This window comes from Bombus pascuorum, chromosome 4, assembly GCF_905332965.1.
Source record: "Bombus pascuorum chromosome 4, iyBomPasc1.1, whole genome shotgun sequence".
Taxonomy (NCBI): Eukaryota; Metazoa; Arthropoda; class Insecta; order Hymenoptera; family Apidae; genus Bombus; species Bombus pascuorum.
In genome coordinates, this window is record NC_083491.1 from 1,817,961 (window position 1) to 1,835,683 (window position 17,723).

Sequence of the window (17,723 nt, forward strand, 5' to 3'; positions counted from 1 at the left end):
TTTTAAAACTTATATTATAATTATTTCTAATTTTAGGAAGATGCATCCCAGGCATCTGGCAATGCGATGGTCGACCAGACTGCGAGGATCACCGAGATGAATACAACTGTGCCGAAAGTTGTGGAAACAACGAGTATCTTTGCCCAACAGAAAAATGGTGCATACCATTAACGTGGCACTGCAACGGAATTGAAGAATGTGCTAATGGAGAGGACGAAAAATTATGCGATTGCGCTCTTGATCAGTTCAAGTGTCAAACAGGCGGATGTGTACCTGAAAATCAAGTCTGTGATGGGATAGAACATTGTCCTGATCATTCTGACGAATGGAACTGTTTAATGACAAATATGACTATGGAGAAAAAGTCATCGGATGGACAAGAAGAAGATAACATCGAGAATAGTGGTGTTCAAGAATTTGGTGAAAGTTCTTTATTAAAAATAAGGTAAAAAAATATTGAAATTGGAATTACAAATCTTGGATTAAAAATCAAATAATCAAAAAAAAAGTTCGAAGAATTTTTAGTTGAGACTGGAATTCATTACTTTCCTGTTGAGAAAGTATAAAAATGGCATAGTGATTTTTTTAATATTCTGACGTATTTTATTCCGCTTCAATATTAGAAGTAATCTGTCGTAGTCGAACAAGACCAGATCATCTCCTCTTTTCACGTTTCAAACCACTCCATTCATAAAGTATATCTAGTCTTATCAAATATCAGTGTTTAACTAACTCCAAGGGCAGTCTGTATATTTTTTAATCTACCGCTATCGACAAGTAAAACATTTAGCTTAATGAAATTTCATTTCGCAATTCTATTCCAAGGCTTAATTCAATAATTTTAAACTTAATTAGATTTCTAATCATCTGATTAAACAAATAATATTTATCCATCTGTATCAGTTGAAGTTACAAAGCTATTATTGTTAATTAAATTAAGAAAATAACAAATCAACTAGGACGTTATATTTTTTCAGACAATACAACGGCGAATATCGTCTTGTGTGCTCCGACGGATGGAGCGAAGAATTTAGCAACTCTTACTGCCAATCTCTAGGATTCGCTGGTTCTGAGAGCACAGAGCTCCAGACATGGGATAAAATCCAGAAGATACTCAGACTAAAGTTGAATCCCAACCATCGTGCGCCATTAGTCACAAATTTGGAACAAGTAGAATTCTGCATCTCTGACAAGGTCGTGCAGATATCCTGCCAAGAATTTTCTTGCGGTTCTGACTATGGCGAGGGACCAACTGCCAGATTGGTTGGCGGAACACCAGCCAGTGAAGGACAATGGTCCAGCGTGGCCTTGCTAAAGGAACCTAAACACGGTGCTGCTTGCACGGCAAGCATACTGGGACCTATGCATGTGCTTGCCAGTTATTCCTGTATTCACAGGTAAATCATTCGATTAAGAGATTCATAATCTAAAAAAAAATCAAGGAAATCATTTCCTTTTTATTGTCAACTCTAGCAATAATAATAATAAGTTTTTTCGACTAATTTCATATATCACATTTATCACTTTTTAGAAATACAAATTAAAGATTTGGAAAACTTACAGTTAATTCCATTAACACTTATTTTGAAGATTTCTTGCTTCAATGGTTTAACAGAAAGTGGATGAAATTCAGAATTTTTCTACGAAGATGTACTAGATTGTCGATCCGAAGTCGAATCTCGAACGAAATTTAATTACAAAGATATATTTTTTATTTTGTTTAGATATAAGCAAAGTAGTGGGTGGCAACTTTTCACCGGTGAAAACCTATTAAAAGCACATCCCGTGAGGAACATCATTCCCTACCCGCAAGTGAAATACAATCAATTTTTATACAACAATGACATCGCGTTAGTTGAACTCGAGAAGCCTCTAACTTTCTCAAGGAACGTTAGCGCCGTTTGCCTTCCGAAACATCCTATTCAAGTTCGTATTACGAATATTTGGTATCAAGAATATTTGAAAATATAGACAAAGCGTTTAAAATATATGTGTCTTTTTTATTAATTTTAGCCGAGACAGATATGCGTCATGGCAGGATGGGGATTCTCTGCGAATGGCGAAGTGGATTTACAAAAATATTTGAACTTCCTACCATTGCCAACGTTAGACTCTGAGAAGTGCAATGCAACTAGCCATTATGCAGGGTTCATCACAAAGGACAATATATGTGCTGGATTCACTGATACGAATAAAGGACCTTGCTACGTAAGATTTCTAATTTTCTCATATTAAAAGGAGTATAACGAAAATAACGATATCTATCAGCCTATGAAGTTCCTTTTAAATTATTAACCCAAGTGTCTTGTACTTTCCTAACTTGCATTTTCTAACTCTACCTTTTAACAAACTGAATAATTCATTTATGTTTATATCTATATTTGTATTTTGTTTTTCTCTCAGAACGACGAAGGAGCACCTCTAATGTGTGAAACTGGCGGAGGATCGGTCAGATGGGAAATTCAAGGGCTACTGAGTCACCACAGCAGATGCTCGAGAGGTCATCCGGCAATTTACTCTAGCGTGGAGCCAGCATTATTTTGGTTACGAAACTCCGTACCCGCTTTGCAAACGCAAAGTTAAAGTGCTATAAACGTGATTACGTTCTTTTCACGAGGATGCGCGAGCATTAGATGAATTTTAATTTGATTTAAAACGAATCGACGACAACGATACACTGGAACGAACGAACAGTAGAAACGAAATAAAGAAATTCATTGGAAGGGGAACTATCAGGTTGAATGTTGAAGTTCCTGTTAAAATTCACGAGAGATAAAAGCTATGTACTTAATTTATATCCGTCTGTATTTTTCAAACGGTATGTTCCTATTTAAATGCGAAGAACGCGTTCAACAGATAATAATACAATTGCGGCCATAATTGATTCTGCATGAGAAAAAGGTGTTCTGAATCGTGATCTTTTTTTCTGTCTCTATAATACCGATTAGGTAGTGCAATATTCCGTGACGAGTTTTTGCGCTATATATAAGAAATAAAAATTATGACGGAGGTACATATAATTGGCGATACATGATATTTACAATTAAGACATTTGTAAATACTGTATAAAGTGACTGTTTAATATGCTTAACATTGTAAGAGAATTTTTTACAAGTTAGCGAAATAGGTCTCTTAAGAATGCTGTTCTATACATATGAAAAGATGTGGAACGTTTAATACACTCGTTTACTCTGCTGAATAATCAAGGTTTCATGTAACAACTATTTCTAATGGATTCTTGCTGACATACACTTTGCAGTTTACTATGTCAGAGAGATATTAACAAAGGTCTAGTGTTACTGATTAGTGTAATGTCCATGCGAATCATTTAAATCCCTTATTAGATTCAAAAGAGTAACAGCAATATGAAAATATTTATTGGAAAGGAGAGACCATCAGATAAATACACCCAATTATTCAATCAACAGTTTGTCTCAGAGATCCTAAAGAAGGATTCCTGAAATGAACGACGGTATAGGTTAAGAAATAGATAGGGTTATATAAATGTATATAATATATAAGTGTTTTAATAAAATACATTGTTACGAAGAGATACAATAATAAAATATGTTTATGTATGCATAGTCATTGATGAATGCGTAAGTATTTTTACATGCTAAGATAAAAAATAAATGTATTTTAAATGAATACAAAGCTGTTTTATTTTAAATATAAATAATTTTATTCGTGAAATAATAAATAACAACTTTTCTTACGAATTATTTATGCAATCCTTTCTTAATCTAATTGTTTTTTGGGTATTTTTGCTATTTCAGCTGCTGTCACGATAGCATCTATAGTAATTAATGATTTTGAAATACTAGTTATCACTTCATTGTACTTGGAAAAAACTTCATTTATATGGTTATTTAATCCTTGAGTATCTTCATATAATTTAAGATATGACAAATTCAAATCATTGAGTTTATTTGTCAATTCTGGAACATTTTTTAAACGATCAGTTTCTAACACGGGCACTAGTTCTTGCACCTGTTTCAACATTTCATAATTCTGCTTGATTTCTGGTGCCATTGCTAGTAACAATTGAACTTTAGCCTCTATTGGTATTTCAGAACTTTCAATTATCGGATCTAGATAATTATTTAATTCTGGTAATCGTTTTATCATTAGATTTGCTTTTTCTCGTCCCGACATTGCAGATGAGATCAGCATATTCACATGTATAATATTATCGATTACAGGATTCTCCAATGTAATATCATTAGTTTCATTTTTCTTTGCAAGTCCATATATCTGTTTTTCTAATTCCATAATTCTATCCTCGAGCAATTCGATGGTTGTCATTCTAAATGTCAAACAAAAAACCACTATGAATTGCTTATGCATATATTTCCACTAATGATCCATGAATTAAGAAATAAATACAAGGTTAACATAATGGACTATAAATTTCTAAAAAATACTTATCTGTATGTGTCTTGTCAGAAAAATAGAAAGAATAAAATGGAATCAAGAGTGAAACTTTGTACTCATAACTATTTCCACTGTATTTTTAACTATAACAATTAGTATATAAGCAACAATTAAATCGAATATTGCTTCAGATATTTATTAACAAGTCACCAACGTATCACTTCCTAATTAATTTAAAAAAGCTTGCAATAAATATAAATTTATATAACAAAATACTTACTTGTAAAAATTTCAGAGTTCCAAAAATATAACCAATTTACACAACAAACTTGTATGATGTGACAGTAACTCAAGATAAAAATTTTGACAGATGAAATTAGGTTATAACAGATTATAGGCTAAGTATGTAAGTGTAGACTCGACTACAGTCTGAAGTGATGCAATATGTGGTCGCTTCCGTTTGTATTGCAACATACTTCACAGCGATCGAAAAAAGGCGCTAAGCTGAATGTATTGATAATTTTGAATTTTTATGTAATTAAACCCTATTAACCTCATTACCTTCTAATATTATTTAAACACAATAAACGATTAAATGTATATCATAGCTTTCATATAAATAATATATGCAACGACCAAATTTCTTTAAAATCAAACATCGATATGATCATTTCGTCGCGCAGATATCAACAATTTCTTACAAATAAATTCGGATAAAAACTATCATACATTCAATATGTAAAGAATAAAACATATTCATATATCTTAATTTTCCCTATAGAAAGGAGATATTCATAAGAAAAGAATCATAATCATTATCGTCTCCGAAAATGATCATTCATAGCACGCAGCTGTGAAACTTACCCGAAACCCTCGATGCAAAAAGACAAAAGATATTGCTTTAAATAGACGCACGGTGGTAGAGTGCATAATGTGTATATAGGCGGCTGCAGCCGTGTACACTCGGTAAGTTTGCACTTTTAAATAAACTCACGATCTCCCCTCTTCACTTAGAGAAACTGTTACAGACGAATACCAGACAATGTCCATAAGAGAATCGCGGCGGGGCGACGCGACGATTGTATGACGAAGGCGCGTGGTAGGGATACGGAGTATCTGTCATGGCCGACGTTCTCTGGGAGAGTAGTTTTAGTCAGGCCGCATCGGCGAGCGGTACGCGGTGTGTTTAGTGGTGAAAAAAAACATGGGGCGCGATAATGGGCAGACGGTCAAGCGAAGAAGGCGTTAGCGTACTCTCGGTCCTGGTAAAGGACGATTTATGCGAGAGGTCCGCGACGATGGAGTCACGAGCACGGAGGACTCGGTTACGTAGCGTTGTAGGGATATGTTTGTTTCTCGCGCTCACGGGCATCATTTATCTCGGCTACTTCTGTCCCGATCACGTCTGTGCTCTCACGAGCCGCGAGATCAAGGAGTCCGTGAGATTGTCCGAGGGTCTGTCCGCTGGTCCCGGCTCCGGTTTGTCTTCCGTTTCCGTCGAATTCGACAAAAATGGCCTGCTCTCGGTACATCCTGCCTTTAGATTGCAGAGTATTCAAGGGAGCCTTGGTTACGACGATGTGTTTACCAATGATACCTTTCAGTTTGACATCAATGGTCACGATGTCATCGTTTTCTTGCACATTCAGAAAACTGGTAAGTTGAGTTTGCATTGTTGTTTAATTCGTTTCTTTTTTTGTCTTAGGTGTCCATGTGTGTCAATCCTCCCCATTTTATTTTTGTTGAATGCACTTTATGAAAAATGTGCAATTGAAATTTTTATGAAAATAAAATTTTGTTATATGCAAAGATATTTATTTCAGTCAAGATATAAATTTTTTTTCCATGACTGTTATGTTTATTTATATGTTTAACAAAGTTTGATTATCTGTAAATTTGCTGACAACAGAAAAATTGGATACAATTACATAGACCAGCTATTGCAGAGATTATAGACTGCATAAACATATTTTTTATTGATTTTTCAATTTTCTTTGAACTAATGGTAACCAATCCTATGGCTTAATAAAAACAATGCAACATCCCTTCTGACCATTGTACAACTGAATCTTTGCATTATTCATTAGACACTGTGAAACCTTCAAGCTGTATCTTAGAAGGAGAAAGAACAATTCAGGGATGTTGCCCTGTTTAATATGCTATGCATGTATATCTGTGTTTCCTTTTTGTTTTCCATGTGCATACCTCCCATAAGCTTCTCTTTATCAACATACAGAATAATAGGATATGCATGTCATGAACATTTGTTTAAATTATTAATATACATATATATATAAAGTAATAAAAGTACTAAGAAAGTTAAAATATTTGAAAATTATGTTTGTTAATTTTTTGATGTTTCTTTATGTTACAGGAGGTACATTGTTTGGAAAGCACTTAGTTAGAGATTTAGATCTGCAAAAACCATGTTCTTGTCAAAGAAGACGCAAGCGTTGTTTTTGTTTCCGTCCAAATCGCAATGAAAATTGGCTTTTTTCACGATATTCTACCGGTTGGAAGTGTGGTCTACATGCTGACTGGACAGAATTGACTAGCTGTGTTGATACAGAATTAAATAAAATCGAAGGGGATGGCATAAAACGTAGATACTTTTATATAACTATAATAAGGGATCCTGTTGCACGGTATCTGTCTGAGTTTAGACACGTACAAAGAGGTGCAACATGGAGAGGAGCTCGACATTGGTGTGGAGGAACTCAAGCAAATATACCACAGTGTTATCCTGGATCTAGTTGGCAAGGGGTATCTTTGGAACAGGTAATATTACATTTATTGATTTTATTGATATTTGGTAATCTGTAAGCATTTTATATATTAGTATTCTTATGAATTCATCATAGTGATCTCTTTCATAAGTAAAACGTTAAGTATGTTATCTGAAAGGCTTTCACATTTAGAAACACATTAAGATAAAGTATTTCTCCTTATCTTTATTTTTCTTTCTCTAAATAGATACAATTTTTCCTTCTTGTATAGATATGTTCTCTGCTATAAAAGCAGTAATTATTTCATTGTTATAATATTTTAAAACATAAGAATTTATTTACATTGATTCTGGACAATAAATATCATAAACGTAAAAAAGCTATATAACGATAATGGGACAAAATTTTATTTAAAATTTAAACCTTTTTGACAACATTTATGTAGTTTATGGCGTGTCCATATAATTTGGCAAGTAACCGTCAAACAAGAATGTTGGCTGATCTATCAATTGTTGGTTGTTACAATTCTACGCTCAGCAGCTTGGAGAGAGATCGTCTCATGTTGGCTAGTGCTAAGCACAATTTGCAATTCATGCCTTTCTTCATGTTGACTGAATACCAGAAAGTAAGAACTAATTTTTTTGTTGATAATTAAATGCATGTTCATATATGTTGTACTGATTGTATGTTCATATATTTTAGCATTGCCATTTTGTTAGTACTGTAATAATCTTTATAAATATCGTTAAGAAATTATTTTTAATTTTAGTTGTTGTCTTGCAATATAAGAAAATTTAAACCAATCTATCGATTAAAATTTTTTTAATATTTTATTTTATCATATTAATACTTATTATATCGTTTTTAATTTATTTGTAAATTTTCGTACGTCAACTATTTAAATTTTGGAAGTTATTTATTTTGGCTACTAAATTGCTTGGACCGCCTGTATTAATAAGAGATTCTATGTTTTACCTAACAATTATCTCTTGGAAAGTAGTTCTTAATGTAAATATTTGTCTTACCTACCCGTACATGAACGATAAATATGCTTATAAATATTCCACGCTTTTAACGTTCCGGTCTTAAAAAGATATTTTCTCGTCTAAAATGCATGTTGATGAAAATTATATTTTTATCTCATTGTTATTTAATGCATCTGACATATTCATAATATTTAATATCGGAAAAAGTATAGAGAGATTTTGAAAATCGACTTAATACGAAAAACACGAAACGAAGCGATTATATAAGTTCTGCTTTATGTAAGTTAATGCGTTTTTAGCACTATTTGTACTATCAAACTCTGATCTTCTAATACGTCGTAATTTTTAAATTGTCACGCTATTGTGAACTTAATACTAACTAATATGTATGCATTTTATTAAAACGCATTTAAATTGTGTTAGATCATTACGCTACTACTTAATAGGAGAAAATTGTATGTCACGGATTTTCGCTTATCATACAAAAAGAATAATGCTTTATTTTAAAAAAACATTAAAAAATGTTCTATTTGTATATGCTTCTTTTAACAAAAAAAAAATTAAAAATTAGTACAATTGCTAAACTACGCGGAAATCTTTAAAATCCTCTTTAATTTTTTAAACTTAGTTATATCGATGTATATATATTTCTAGAAATGACTTTTGAAAAAATTAAAAAATTTAAAAGAAATTAGTATATAAGTATAAGATTCTGTATTATCGATTTGCTTTTATACGACGAGTTGAAATTTTTAATTTCTTCGCGAAATTCGTTGCACGCTATATAAAAAATTCGCATTTTATACGTTTACCTAGGTGCGTACATATTATAAAATTAAATTAAAATCGAATAGGTGGGACAGTATTCCTTTGAAGAAACATTCGGAATGAGATTTGCCGTTGCGTTTGAACAACATAACGCGACGTTAAGCGCTGCCACAATGGCTACCCTAAGCACGGAGCAGTTAGATGCTGTGCGTAGATTAAACAGACTGGATCTGGAACTGTATGATTTCGCAAAAAATCTTGCGTTCCAAAGGTTCAAACGACTTAGAGATCGCGATCCATACTTTGTACAACGATTTCAACACCTTGGAGAATTACCTTCTAGGCAAAGTGCAACGGAATTCAATTGGGATTCTGTCATAGAAGATACTACAGATGTTGAATGATATGTAAGTATGTTGCTGATAGATAATGATCGATGCTTTGTATTCATGGCCGAGCGAGAAAAATGTTGCTCTGAATCTGAGTATCTCAGGGAATCATCCTTGAAAGAAAAAAGAAATTTTACATAGAATTATTATATGCGGCAGTGGTCTGCATAGAACTTACCAAAAGTGTTTATAGAAAATAATGTGGATAAGACCAAAGAGAGCCCAGAGAGGATCTTGGAATATATCCTTGGAATCCTCTTTCGGTAGCTATATATGAAATGAAATATATAATCACACAAATTTTTTTATGATTTATATAATGTTCATAATTTTTTTTAAAGAGTTCTTCCATTTAATGCAACTTTTGCTGCTTAAAATATATCACATTTAAACTTGGATTTTGTTAACGTTTTTACTTCGTATAAGGTGAAAGCTTGCAAACAGATTTTTTTAATGCGTGTTACGAAGTCAATTCTAGGGAAAAGATACTATAATTATTTCTTGAATGCATTCTTACTACTTACATGAAAAAATCTAATAAGATTAGGAAAAAATGTTAACTTTAATATGTTTTGCAAAGATATAAATGTCTAGTATTTCATATGATACTCAATATTTTATATGTATTTGTTTTAGTATTCTTCACAAGTGATAAAAATTAGTTCTATTATTTAATAATAAAAATTGAAGCCGTGAATTCCAAAATAGCACAAGTCCATCAATCAATATCTCGAGAAAATCAATCTTTTTTAATTCATTATCGATTTTGTTGATTTTTTGCTGTAAGTATCAATTGCGCATACATTTTCATTATATATATGTACATATATATATATATTTTTTTAATCGTTATTAGATAATCGTGTTCTTTGTAAGAATTTTCGTAAAACCGTAAACTTGTGCTGTTTTGGAAATTATCGAGTAATTTATTATTGTACTTTCAGCCAACTTATTAAAAAAATGGTATTTAACAAAAAAACATGTTTATTCGCTGACCCAAATTTTACTGCGTGAGTCATCATTCTAGATTTCTCGGTAAATCTATATTTCTGTAATAAGGTTTCGAAGCATGTGCGATGATTTGAGTTCACCGGCCGGCACTTTGCAAGTTTTAATGACATCTTATCATTGTAAGCATTTTACGCACTAAAAGTTGAAACTGGTGTTTTCTTTAAATTAGAATAACTGCGTGATTAGTTGTCTCATCGATGTGTCATTGTCGTTGAAAATTGTCGTGCTGGATGACATATTTGCATTATTTTAAAATGTTATTAGATAGATTTGAGTAAATTAAAAACAATTATGTCAATGACTCATATAGTGTGAAACAGTGGACTTGTGCTGCTTTGGAATCCATGGCTTCAATTACTAATATGAATCGATACATAATCTTGTTGCTTTATTTTTTCGTTTCTACGATTAAATTTACTTTCGACACATACCGTATATGATGTAAATTCTACAATAGTGGTATCTTTAATCGTTATTCTATGGCAAATTAAAAGTATCGTTTAAGAAATGTAATTATGCCTGCTTCTGTTTAAAAAGAATTTAAAAGAAATGAAATATTTCTTACTTAAAAATTACATCTGAGGTTATAAATTACATTACGATGGATATTCCTAATTAACACGTGAAAGAGATAATAAAAGTGACATAATATACAGCATGTATAAAAATCTCTATTTATAGCGGTTTTCAATGGAAGGATAAATATTACAAATTAATTTTGTAAATATATCTAAAAGTCTATATTTTTTAATAGAATCATTTGCAGTGTTATTTGAATAAAGTGGTAATAGGATTAATAAAAGCGATTTATATAGCTTAAGTGATAAACTGTTCATGTGAATGTTGGAATGAATGATCATTGGATAAACGTGTTTAATATTAGATGCTGATTATTTGACGGTGTAACTGTTCACAAAGATCATGTTGTTTTAGCACACATTCCTTTCAGTTAAATTGTTTTAATTTGTTACTTACATGCAAACATTGAAAGAATCGTATTTACAGCTTAATCAATCCTTCGTTCAAAGGTAATAATTATTGCATTACAAAATTAAGTAAATCACGTTAAGTTGAAAAGATCATGTACTTGTTTAATGTGTTAGAATCACACGTGCAATAAGACTCAATGGGTTACCATTATAAATATTTCATCCAGTCATCAAATAAATGTAATATATTCTATGTACATTAGATATATTTAGATAACTAGCATTAAATCATTGCGAAGCAAGATGCAAAAGCTCTCTTTAGCAGCGTATTCGTCGATTACGTAAGTGATCCACGAACGTTTCCAAACTTGTTCAGCGATTAATAGAAATGCGTGGCACACGTAAACTTTCACAAATGTTCAGAAACGTTCGTGAGCGTTGCCGATGTCGTCGTATAATTACATTTCAAATGAAATTCGTTATCATTTGTGTCTAGTGGAAAAAAAGAGAACATCATCGACGAAAAAAGTTCACGGATGTTGTTGTTGTTCGTTAGCATTTATGTAGACCAGTGTTCGTCATAAATGCTATGTAATATAATGCTTATGTAATATCTTCAAATGCTCACAAACATTTATGAACATTGTATGCGTCCGGTGAATACGTGGGTTTTAACGTGTACTATTAGTCTTCTGTACGATTACCACCTTTATTTGTAAGTTGAATCATAAAATGAGTGCCATGAGTGATGTAAAACAAATGGATCTGTTCTTTTAGCTTTGCTATTAGAAATGGTTTATATTAACTAGAAAAGCATATCGTCTTTTCCAACGTTCTTAAATTTCAGGCTTTCTGTGGCCTATGTTAAATGTGTTTCTTTTTTGTTGACTTGTGGTTGATAATAGTATCAATTTAATTTTTGACAAAACGAAGTATATTGTCTTTGGAGTATTATTTAAAAGTGTAGACAAGAATTAATTTGGTACTATTATCATTCAGGCGTGAACAACTTATGGGCAATCTATTTATAAATATATATATATAATATTAAGCATGTAATATGATTAACGATAATGATCATTTAAAAGTAACGTTAAGGACCAAAGATTTAATAAGTTTTTACAAAAATGCAGAGAGCTTGTTAAAAGCAATTGTAAAAAGGAAACTTTTATATGTTCTTAAACAAAGTGATCATTATAATTGCAATAAGTGAAAAGATGTATTTCAAGATCTTTCCACTTGATACATAGGTACAATAATATAATTAGGAGGTATCTACTTGGATGAAAACACAAATGATTGTTTAAGCAACTGATGCACAGAAACAGATTTTTAGCAATATATCGCTATTTTCGCGTACTTGCCTTCGCTATACGCTAACATCTTCGAAATAATTCAGAAATGATCGAACTTAAATCACACAGGGTGTGCAGTATTTTAAAATTAACATCACATATTTAAGAACGTCGTGTATTATTTTATCGAATCTTTTAAGTTTCACTAATTACATGTATCTCTGCCATTTTTTCATCGTGTTAGTATGTTTATCTCATTACGTGTGCAACAGGATGCTTGTGACTATAACATTTATGGGATTGATAGTTACTTGCATTATCAGCATTGTAAAAATGAACTCATACTTGTCAGATTAGCGTGAATGAAAGGCTAGCTTTAATATGTAATATGAAATTTTTAGCATGAATTTAAGTTGTAATAAAAAAAAAAAAAAAGAATAATAAGAACAAAAATCCATGACAGTAGCCTAATAAAGCAAAATATAGGCCTAAGCCAATGGTACCTTATGTAAGCCAGCCAGTGTACATACCATACCATTAAATCATTAAGGAACAATAAATTGTTGTGTACACAATATTATATACAATCTTATACAGACATATAAATATATATATATATATATTATATAAAAATATTATATGTAAGTTGTACACATATTTAAAATTATGTTATTTGATTATTAAACAATTATACAAAAACTATATATATATGTAGTTATATTAAAATATACCAAATTCAAATTAGCTTAGGTTACATTTGTTAATATTATCATTATAGTATTATAAGCATTAATTCTTATAGATATCATTCTACAGGAATAATAAAAAAGAAAGATAAAGGCAAGATATAAATTAAAATGTTTATTTTGCAATTGTTAATTAAATATATTTGTACATTATTAAGAGAAATATTTCTTATTCATAATGCTATATTTCAAGAATTTCTGTCTAGATTAGAATAATTTTTGATTCCATATTTTAATGTTAGACAGATATAGGATGGACATACAATGCTTTGAGTGCCAAGGTATAAAGAGATTGACACTTATAATAAGTAGGAATGTCTTTGCTAGAGTAATGATTGCTCTAGCATAATTTTTTCAAAACCTGTGGGTGGGGGATGAATAAAGTTATCCAAAATTAAGTCTAAAATGGCCCCATCATCCACTATAAAGAAAGATTTTTTTTTTTTTAACTTGTTAAAACATTACTATATTCTTTTAGTTTGAAAATAATTACCATAGAGTACTGGATACACGGTTCCCTTTATACCCATTACTGGAGCACCTATCGGTTTTCCATTTAAGTAGAAATTAAGTTCTATGTGGTCATAAGACACACCCTGATGAACAAAAGGTTATTAATTTATGAACTGATATATCCCCCTGTAATTTGTACTTACGATAATATCTCCTTCTTGGACTGGACTTTGAATCTTATGTATTTCTTGCTGATTATGCCTTACGATAGAATCAAAATTGAGAGCCCAACTTTCTTTATCATTTCCTCCAGTTGTAACGTTCAGATCTGTAGATCTAGTGGCTAATCCAATGGCCCATATACCACCTTGTTGTATTTTAATTTCAAAATAACTTTTACTTTGGACAAGAGGAGCATTTGTTAAGGCACCACCACGACCACACACTCTTAGACCATTTTTTACTATCACAACTTCATGTCCTACACCAATTGGATAATATTTTGCTTAAGCACTGCTATTTCTCGTAAAATTTCTTATCGTTAGTATAGATTACGTAAAAACAGAACTCTCGTTATGACCGGAATACATAAATATCATCAGTGACACTAAGTGCACATCCTTATCTTGCGGAACGGTTAAAAACGTAAATTTTATGCAAATACAATGATATGAGTACTGTTAACGTCTCAAACACTATTATTAACGTTATTTTAGTAATAGAAGGTAAAAATTACCCATGTAGGATGTATCTAAAGATATAGGATTTGGTCCTCTCTTCTGTGTTTGAGTTGCGGCGAAGCCAAGGCCGTCAAAACAGTTTCTCAAACAGCAAAACATCATCTTTGTCCTCTTTCCTTTTCGGTTTGTTTAGATGAAAGCACAAAGCATTGTGACACTGTTAGGAGAAAAATCCTCTTTTCTCCCGTATAATGAAACGAACGAATCGCGTTATTTACTTCGATTACGCCGAAAATATTACACACCATACAGCACGCAGATATGATAGTAAGTTAGTGCTGTGCGTGTTTCAACGTAGAGATTGCACTTTAAGCTTCAGTGTGTAGGTAGATGCGTAGATGACAGAAAATGGCTTCCTCCCAAATTTATGCAATCAATATTAATTTTTTATTTACCTTTTACAGGTATGTTTCATTTTTTATTTAATGTAATATCAGGAACTGCTTTTAATTTTAAATATTGTCGTATTAACTAAAATATGCTACATATATTATATGTATGAAATTTAAGGTTATATCAAACCATCTCATAATTTATGACTCTGTTGGAATCAAATTCAAGCATTAAATTTTTAGTTAAAATTGTAATTACAATTGAAACTTGATTTAATATTAAAATTTGAGTAGGTTTAATATTTATTAAATATCATAGATAGTAATAAAAGATAAAGGAGAAAACAAGAAAAGAGAGAAAAACACTATATTTAGTACCAAACTGGTTATTTATTTACTTATTTTATACAACATAAAAATTTATTTAAATCCGACTGGGATAAAGCATCTGTAATAAAATAACGATATTAGCAAATTCATATTTATATATTACATAACTAGTTAACTAATCATTAAATAACTTACAATTCTAATACGGTGGCCCATAGCTTTAGCTGGCAGATTCTTCTTAAACTTAGCACGCACTGAACCACTGGTTCCATGTGGCCGGGTTACTTTACCCCAAATAGCCCTAATTTTTGTTTTCCTACTTTTCTTGCCAGGAACAGGTGTCTTATTCTTTGCCTATGAACAATTAACATATCACGATTGTTTGACTTGTATCCATGACTATATATCGATCCATATTCTCATGTACCACGGTACGAAATTGAAATAAAAGAATTAATGCAAACATAATAGAAGTTACCTTATATACATAAACACATCGTTTTCCTACATAAAAGTCTGAATCCCCTTTAGTCCTCGCTCCTTCGACTTTAAGTAACGCTGTGTGTTCATGTTGATTACGAAGCCCTCGTTTATATCCAGTGAAAATGGCCTTTGCATAAAGACGTCCGTGTCTTTTGAAAGGTCTCTTTTTTAAAGGAGGAGGCTCTACTGGCTTCTCCTTTGGTTTCTTGACTGCTTTTGTTTTCGCCTTTGATTCAGTAGGTGCGTCTGCCATCTCTAACAGAAGAAATCACATTTGTAAAATTTGGAATTATATTGCAATAATAAATTTTATTGCGCAAAAATCCATCTTTGATTAAAATAATCACACGTTATGACATGATTATTAAATAAGATCTAAAATTAATGCACTACTATAGGTTATGTTAAAGTAATATTTGAATTCTAGACAAGAAACAAAATAATATTTCACTTTAGTATTGAAACAAAATATTTGTAACGCGGTCATTTTATAGAATTCATGGAAAAGTATCTAGCGTTAAAATATTGGAATTTCACAACAAAGTACACGCTTTTGTTGTTGTACGACTGGAAATACCATGCAGAGATAGATACTCTTAATCCATTGAGATCAATACGAAATAAGCCGAATATCACACTGAGAATAATTATATGGCTTTACGAAACAATTAACAACAGTTTGTAACTATTATTAATCTGTCAATTTCATTAATTATATATATTTTAAATAATAAATACGAGAGTCTGACACTACAAAACGTACCGTACGGTATATCGTGAACTAAAAGAAACAGGAAGCTGAAGCCCTCTTACGACAAGAGTATAAAACACTCTGCTCGATTAGGGGCCATGTGGTATTATCAATCGAGTACTAGCTTTGTGCAGAAACAGCAGATGCCGTTGAGTGTTCCATAACGTGGCAAACGGTGTAAATTAATGAAGATTTAAATCGGATTTAATCATGATTTAATACTCGATTATTGTTTGAAATTATATAGTAATTATAACAGACGAGAATCGGATTGTCCAGCAATTAAGAATAGCTACGATGCAGGTAAACATTCAAGTTTGTGTGAAATTAAGAACGTAGGAAATCTTCATATATTATTATTTTAGTATGTAATAACCTATAAATTTTTAAATTTTATTACGAGCTATACATTTAGAGACTTTTTAAATATTTTTCTCTTAACTTGTTTCCCAGTTCAACAATTTATTATTTGTTGAATTATAGCTGATTATACATATGTACATGATACATTATATATAATATACTATATCATGAATGGAACGAATATGTATATAAAATTTTACAAGATACTAGATTTGTGCTACATGTACGTCGTTGGTACGATTACCATACAAGTTTAATAATTTAAGTTTTAATTTTGAATATTAACGATTTATGTTAAGAATGATAACTTATATTACATATCTAACAAGCTCTAGTCATACTCGGTATTTTTATGAAAATAATAAGCATTTCAATGCATATATATATGTCGGAGATGAAAGTACACCGGGCCCCCCCCCATTGGAATTATTTGGAAAAGCCCGAATACTGTAGCATTTACGAAATAACCCAGACACAGTCATTCGAAATTTGAGACAATGAGTTTAGGCTCGAGGCGACATCCGGTCGCCGAGCGTAGCCACGGTCACGGGATGAACGTTTCACATAACAGAGACATAAAATAACATAGCTTTCCTTTAAAGAATTGGCAGTACAGACACTTGACAATAAGACATTCCAGCGGCCCCGCAGCTCGCCACGCACAGACCCCATTCTTTGGGCCAGATGATCGCCAGATGCCGATGCATCGTTTACAGTTTATGTTCAGATAGCCTGAGGAACCGTTATAAATCTTAGGACCTAGTTAACTAAAGTCCTTCAGATTGACAAACAGTCTTTGTTCCATCAGCCTGTAAATCTGTCACCTATTGCGAGAAGTTACGGGAAAGCCTGATTTGGTCACGTACGGCGTTGCCTGCTAGGAACTCTCTCTCTAGGGCGGCTAGCATCCTTTTCCAACCGCCAACATAGAAATTGACCAATTAACAGCAGCGCCTATTTCCCTCACCCTCCGAGTGGAGGCTTTCTTTGACGAATCCGATGATCTCGTGCCCTTAGGCACACCCCGTCATAGTTTTCCTCTGCAGC

At 31.9% G+C, this 17,723-nt stretch overlaps 5 protein-coding genes across 5 annotated transcripts in view; 2 read left to right on the forward strand and 3 right to left on the reverse strand.

The window, feature by feature from the left end:
* LOC132905916 (titin homolog) overlaps window positions 1-3,588 on the forward strand; it is a 56,474-nt gene extending 52,886 nt beyond the window's left edge. The window contains exons 6-10 of the mRNA XM_060957658.1: window positions 37-445; window positions 978-1,397; window positions 1,725-1,926; window positions 2,014-2,208; window positions 2,404-3,588. Coding sequence (XP_060813641.1) covers window positions 37-445; window positions 978-1,397; window positions 1,725-1,926; window positions 2,014-2,208; window positions 2,404-2,583 — 1,406 coding nt within the window. The 3' untranslated portion in view covers window positions 2,584-3,588. The remainder of the gene's footprint in view (window positions 1-36; window positions 446-977; window positions 1,398-1,724; window positions 1,927-2,013; window positions 2,209-2,403) is intronic.
* Window positions 3,589-3,658: 70 nt separating this feature from the next.
* On the reverse strand, window positions 3,659-5,318 carry LOC132905936 (uncharacterized). Its single transcript, XM_060957688.1, has 2 exons — window positions 4,655-5,318; window positions 3,659-4,306 (listed from the first exon to the last, which is right to left on the reverse strand). Exon 2 carries the CDS (start codon window positions 4,303-4,305, stop codon window positions 3,739-3,741), a length of 567 nt encoding a protein of 188 aa, XP_060813671.1. The 5' UTR covers window position 4,306; window positions 4,655-5,318; the 3' UTR covers window positions 3,659-3,738.
* Window positions 5,319-5,482: 164 nt separating this feature from the next.
* On the forward strand, window positions 5,483-13,182 carry LOC132905920 (heparan-sulfate 6-O-sulfotransferase 1-B). Its single transcript, XM_060957663.1, has 4 exons — window positions 5,483-6,030; window positions 6,749-7,152; window positions 7,546-7,725; window positions 8,941-13,182. The coding sequence occupies exons 1-4, from the start codon at window positions 5,592-5,594 to the stop codon at window positions 9,256-9,258; spliced, it is 1,341 nt and encodes a 446-aa protein (XP_060813646.1). The 5' UTR covers window positions 5,483-5,591; the 3' UTR covers window positions 9,259-13,182.
* Window positions 13,183-13,324: 142 nt separating this feature from the next.
* On the reverse strand, window positions 13,325-14,753 carry LOC132905935 (SPRY domain-containing protein 7). The gene is made up of 4 exons (XM_060957687.1): window positions 14,414-14,753; window positions 13,881-14,158; window positions 13,718-13,820; window positions 13,325-13,645 (listed from the first exon to the last, which is right to left on the reverse strand). Exons 1-4 carry the CDS (start codon window positions 14,517-14,519, stop codon window positions 13,548-13,550), a joined length of 585 nt encoding a protein of 194 aa, XP_060813670.1. The 5' UTR covers window positions 14,520-14,753; the 3' UTR covers window positions 13,325-13,547.
* Window positions 14,754-15,127: 374 nt separating this feature from the next.
* LOC132905938 (large ribosomal subunit protein eL33) lies at window positions 15,128-15,845 on the reverse strand. Its single transcript, XM_060957690.1, has 3 exons — window positions 15,558-15,845; window positions 15,275-15,433; window positions 15,128-15,197 (listed from the first exon to the last, which is right to left on the reverse strand). Exons 1-3 carry the CDS (start codon window positions 15,813-15,815, stop codon window positions 15,174-15,176), a joined length of 441 nt encoding a protein of 146 aa, XP_060813673.1. The 5' UTR covers window positions 15,816-15,845; the 3' UTR covers window positions 15,128-15,173.
* Between the last annotated feature and the right edge of the window lie 1,878 nt (window positions 15,846-17,723).

Bases quoted from the DNA above. Each gene is read 5' to 3' on its own strand.
- LOC132905936 (XM_060957688.1), bottom strand. From the start codon at position 4,305: ATGACAACCATCGAATTGCTCGAGGATAGAATTATGGAATTAGAAAAA.
- LOC132905920 (XM_060957663.1), top strand. From the start codon at position 5,592: ATGGGCAGACGGTCAAGCGAAGAAGGCGTTAGCGTACTCTCGGTCCTG. The intron at 6,031-6,748 runs GTAAGTTGAGTT...TTTATGTTACAG, and splicing joins CTTGCACATTCAGAAAACTG to GAGGTACATTGTTTGGAAAG. The intron at 7,726-8,940 runs GTAAGAACTAAT...AAAATCGAATAG, and splicing joins TGTTGACTGAATACCAGAAA to GTGGGACAGTATTCCTTTGA.
- LOC132905935 (XM_060957687.1), bottom strand. From the start codon at position 14,519: ATGATGTTTTGCTGTTTGAGAAACTGTTTTGACGGCCTTGGCTTCGCC. The intron at 14,159-14,413 runs GTAATTTTTACC...CAATTGGTGTAG, and splicing joins TTTAGATACATCCTACATGG to GACATGAAGTTGTGATAGTA. The intron at 13,646-13,717 runs GTAATTATTTTC...CTTTCTTTATAG, and splicing joins CGTGTATCCAGTACTCTATG to TGGATGATGGGGCCATTTTA.
- LOC132905938 (XM_060957690.1), bottom strand. From the start codon at position 15,815: ATGGCAGACGCACCTACTGAATCAAAGGCGAAAACAAAAGCAGTCAAG. The intron at 15,434-15,557 runs GTAACTTCTATT...AATTGTTCATAG, and splicing joins GATGTGTTTATGTATATAAG to GCAAAGAATAAGACACCTGT. The intron at 15,198-15,274 runs GTAAGTTATTTA...ATTTTATTACAG, and splicing joins TGGGCCACCGTATTAGAATT to ATGCTTTATCCCAGTCGGAT.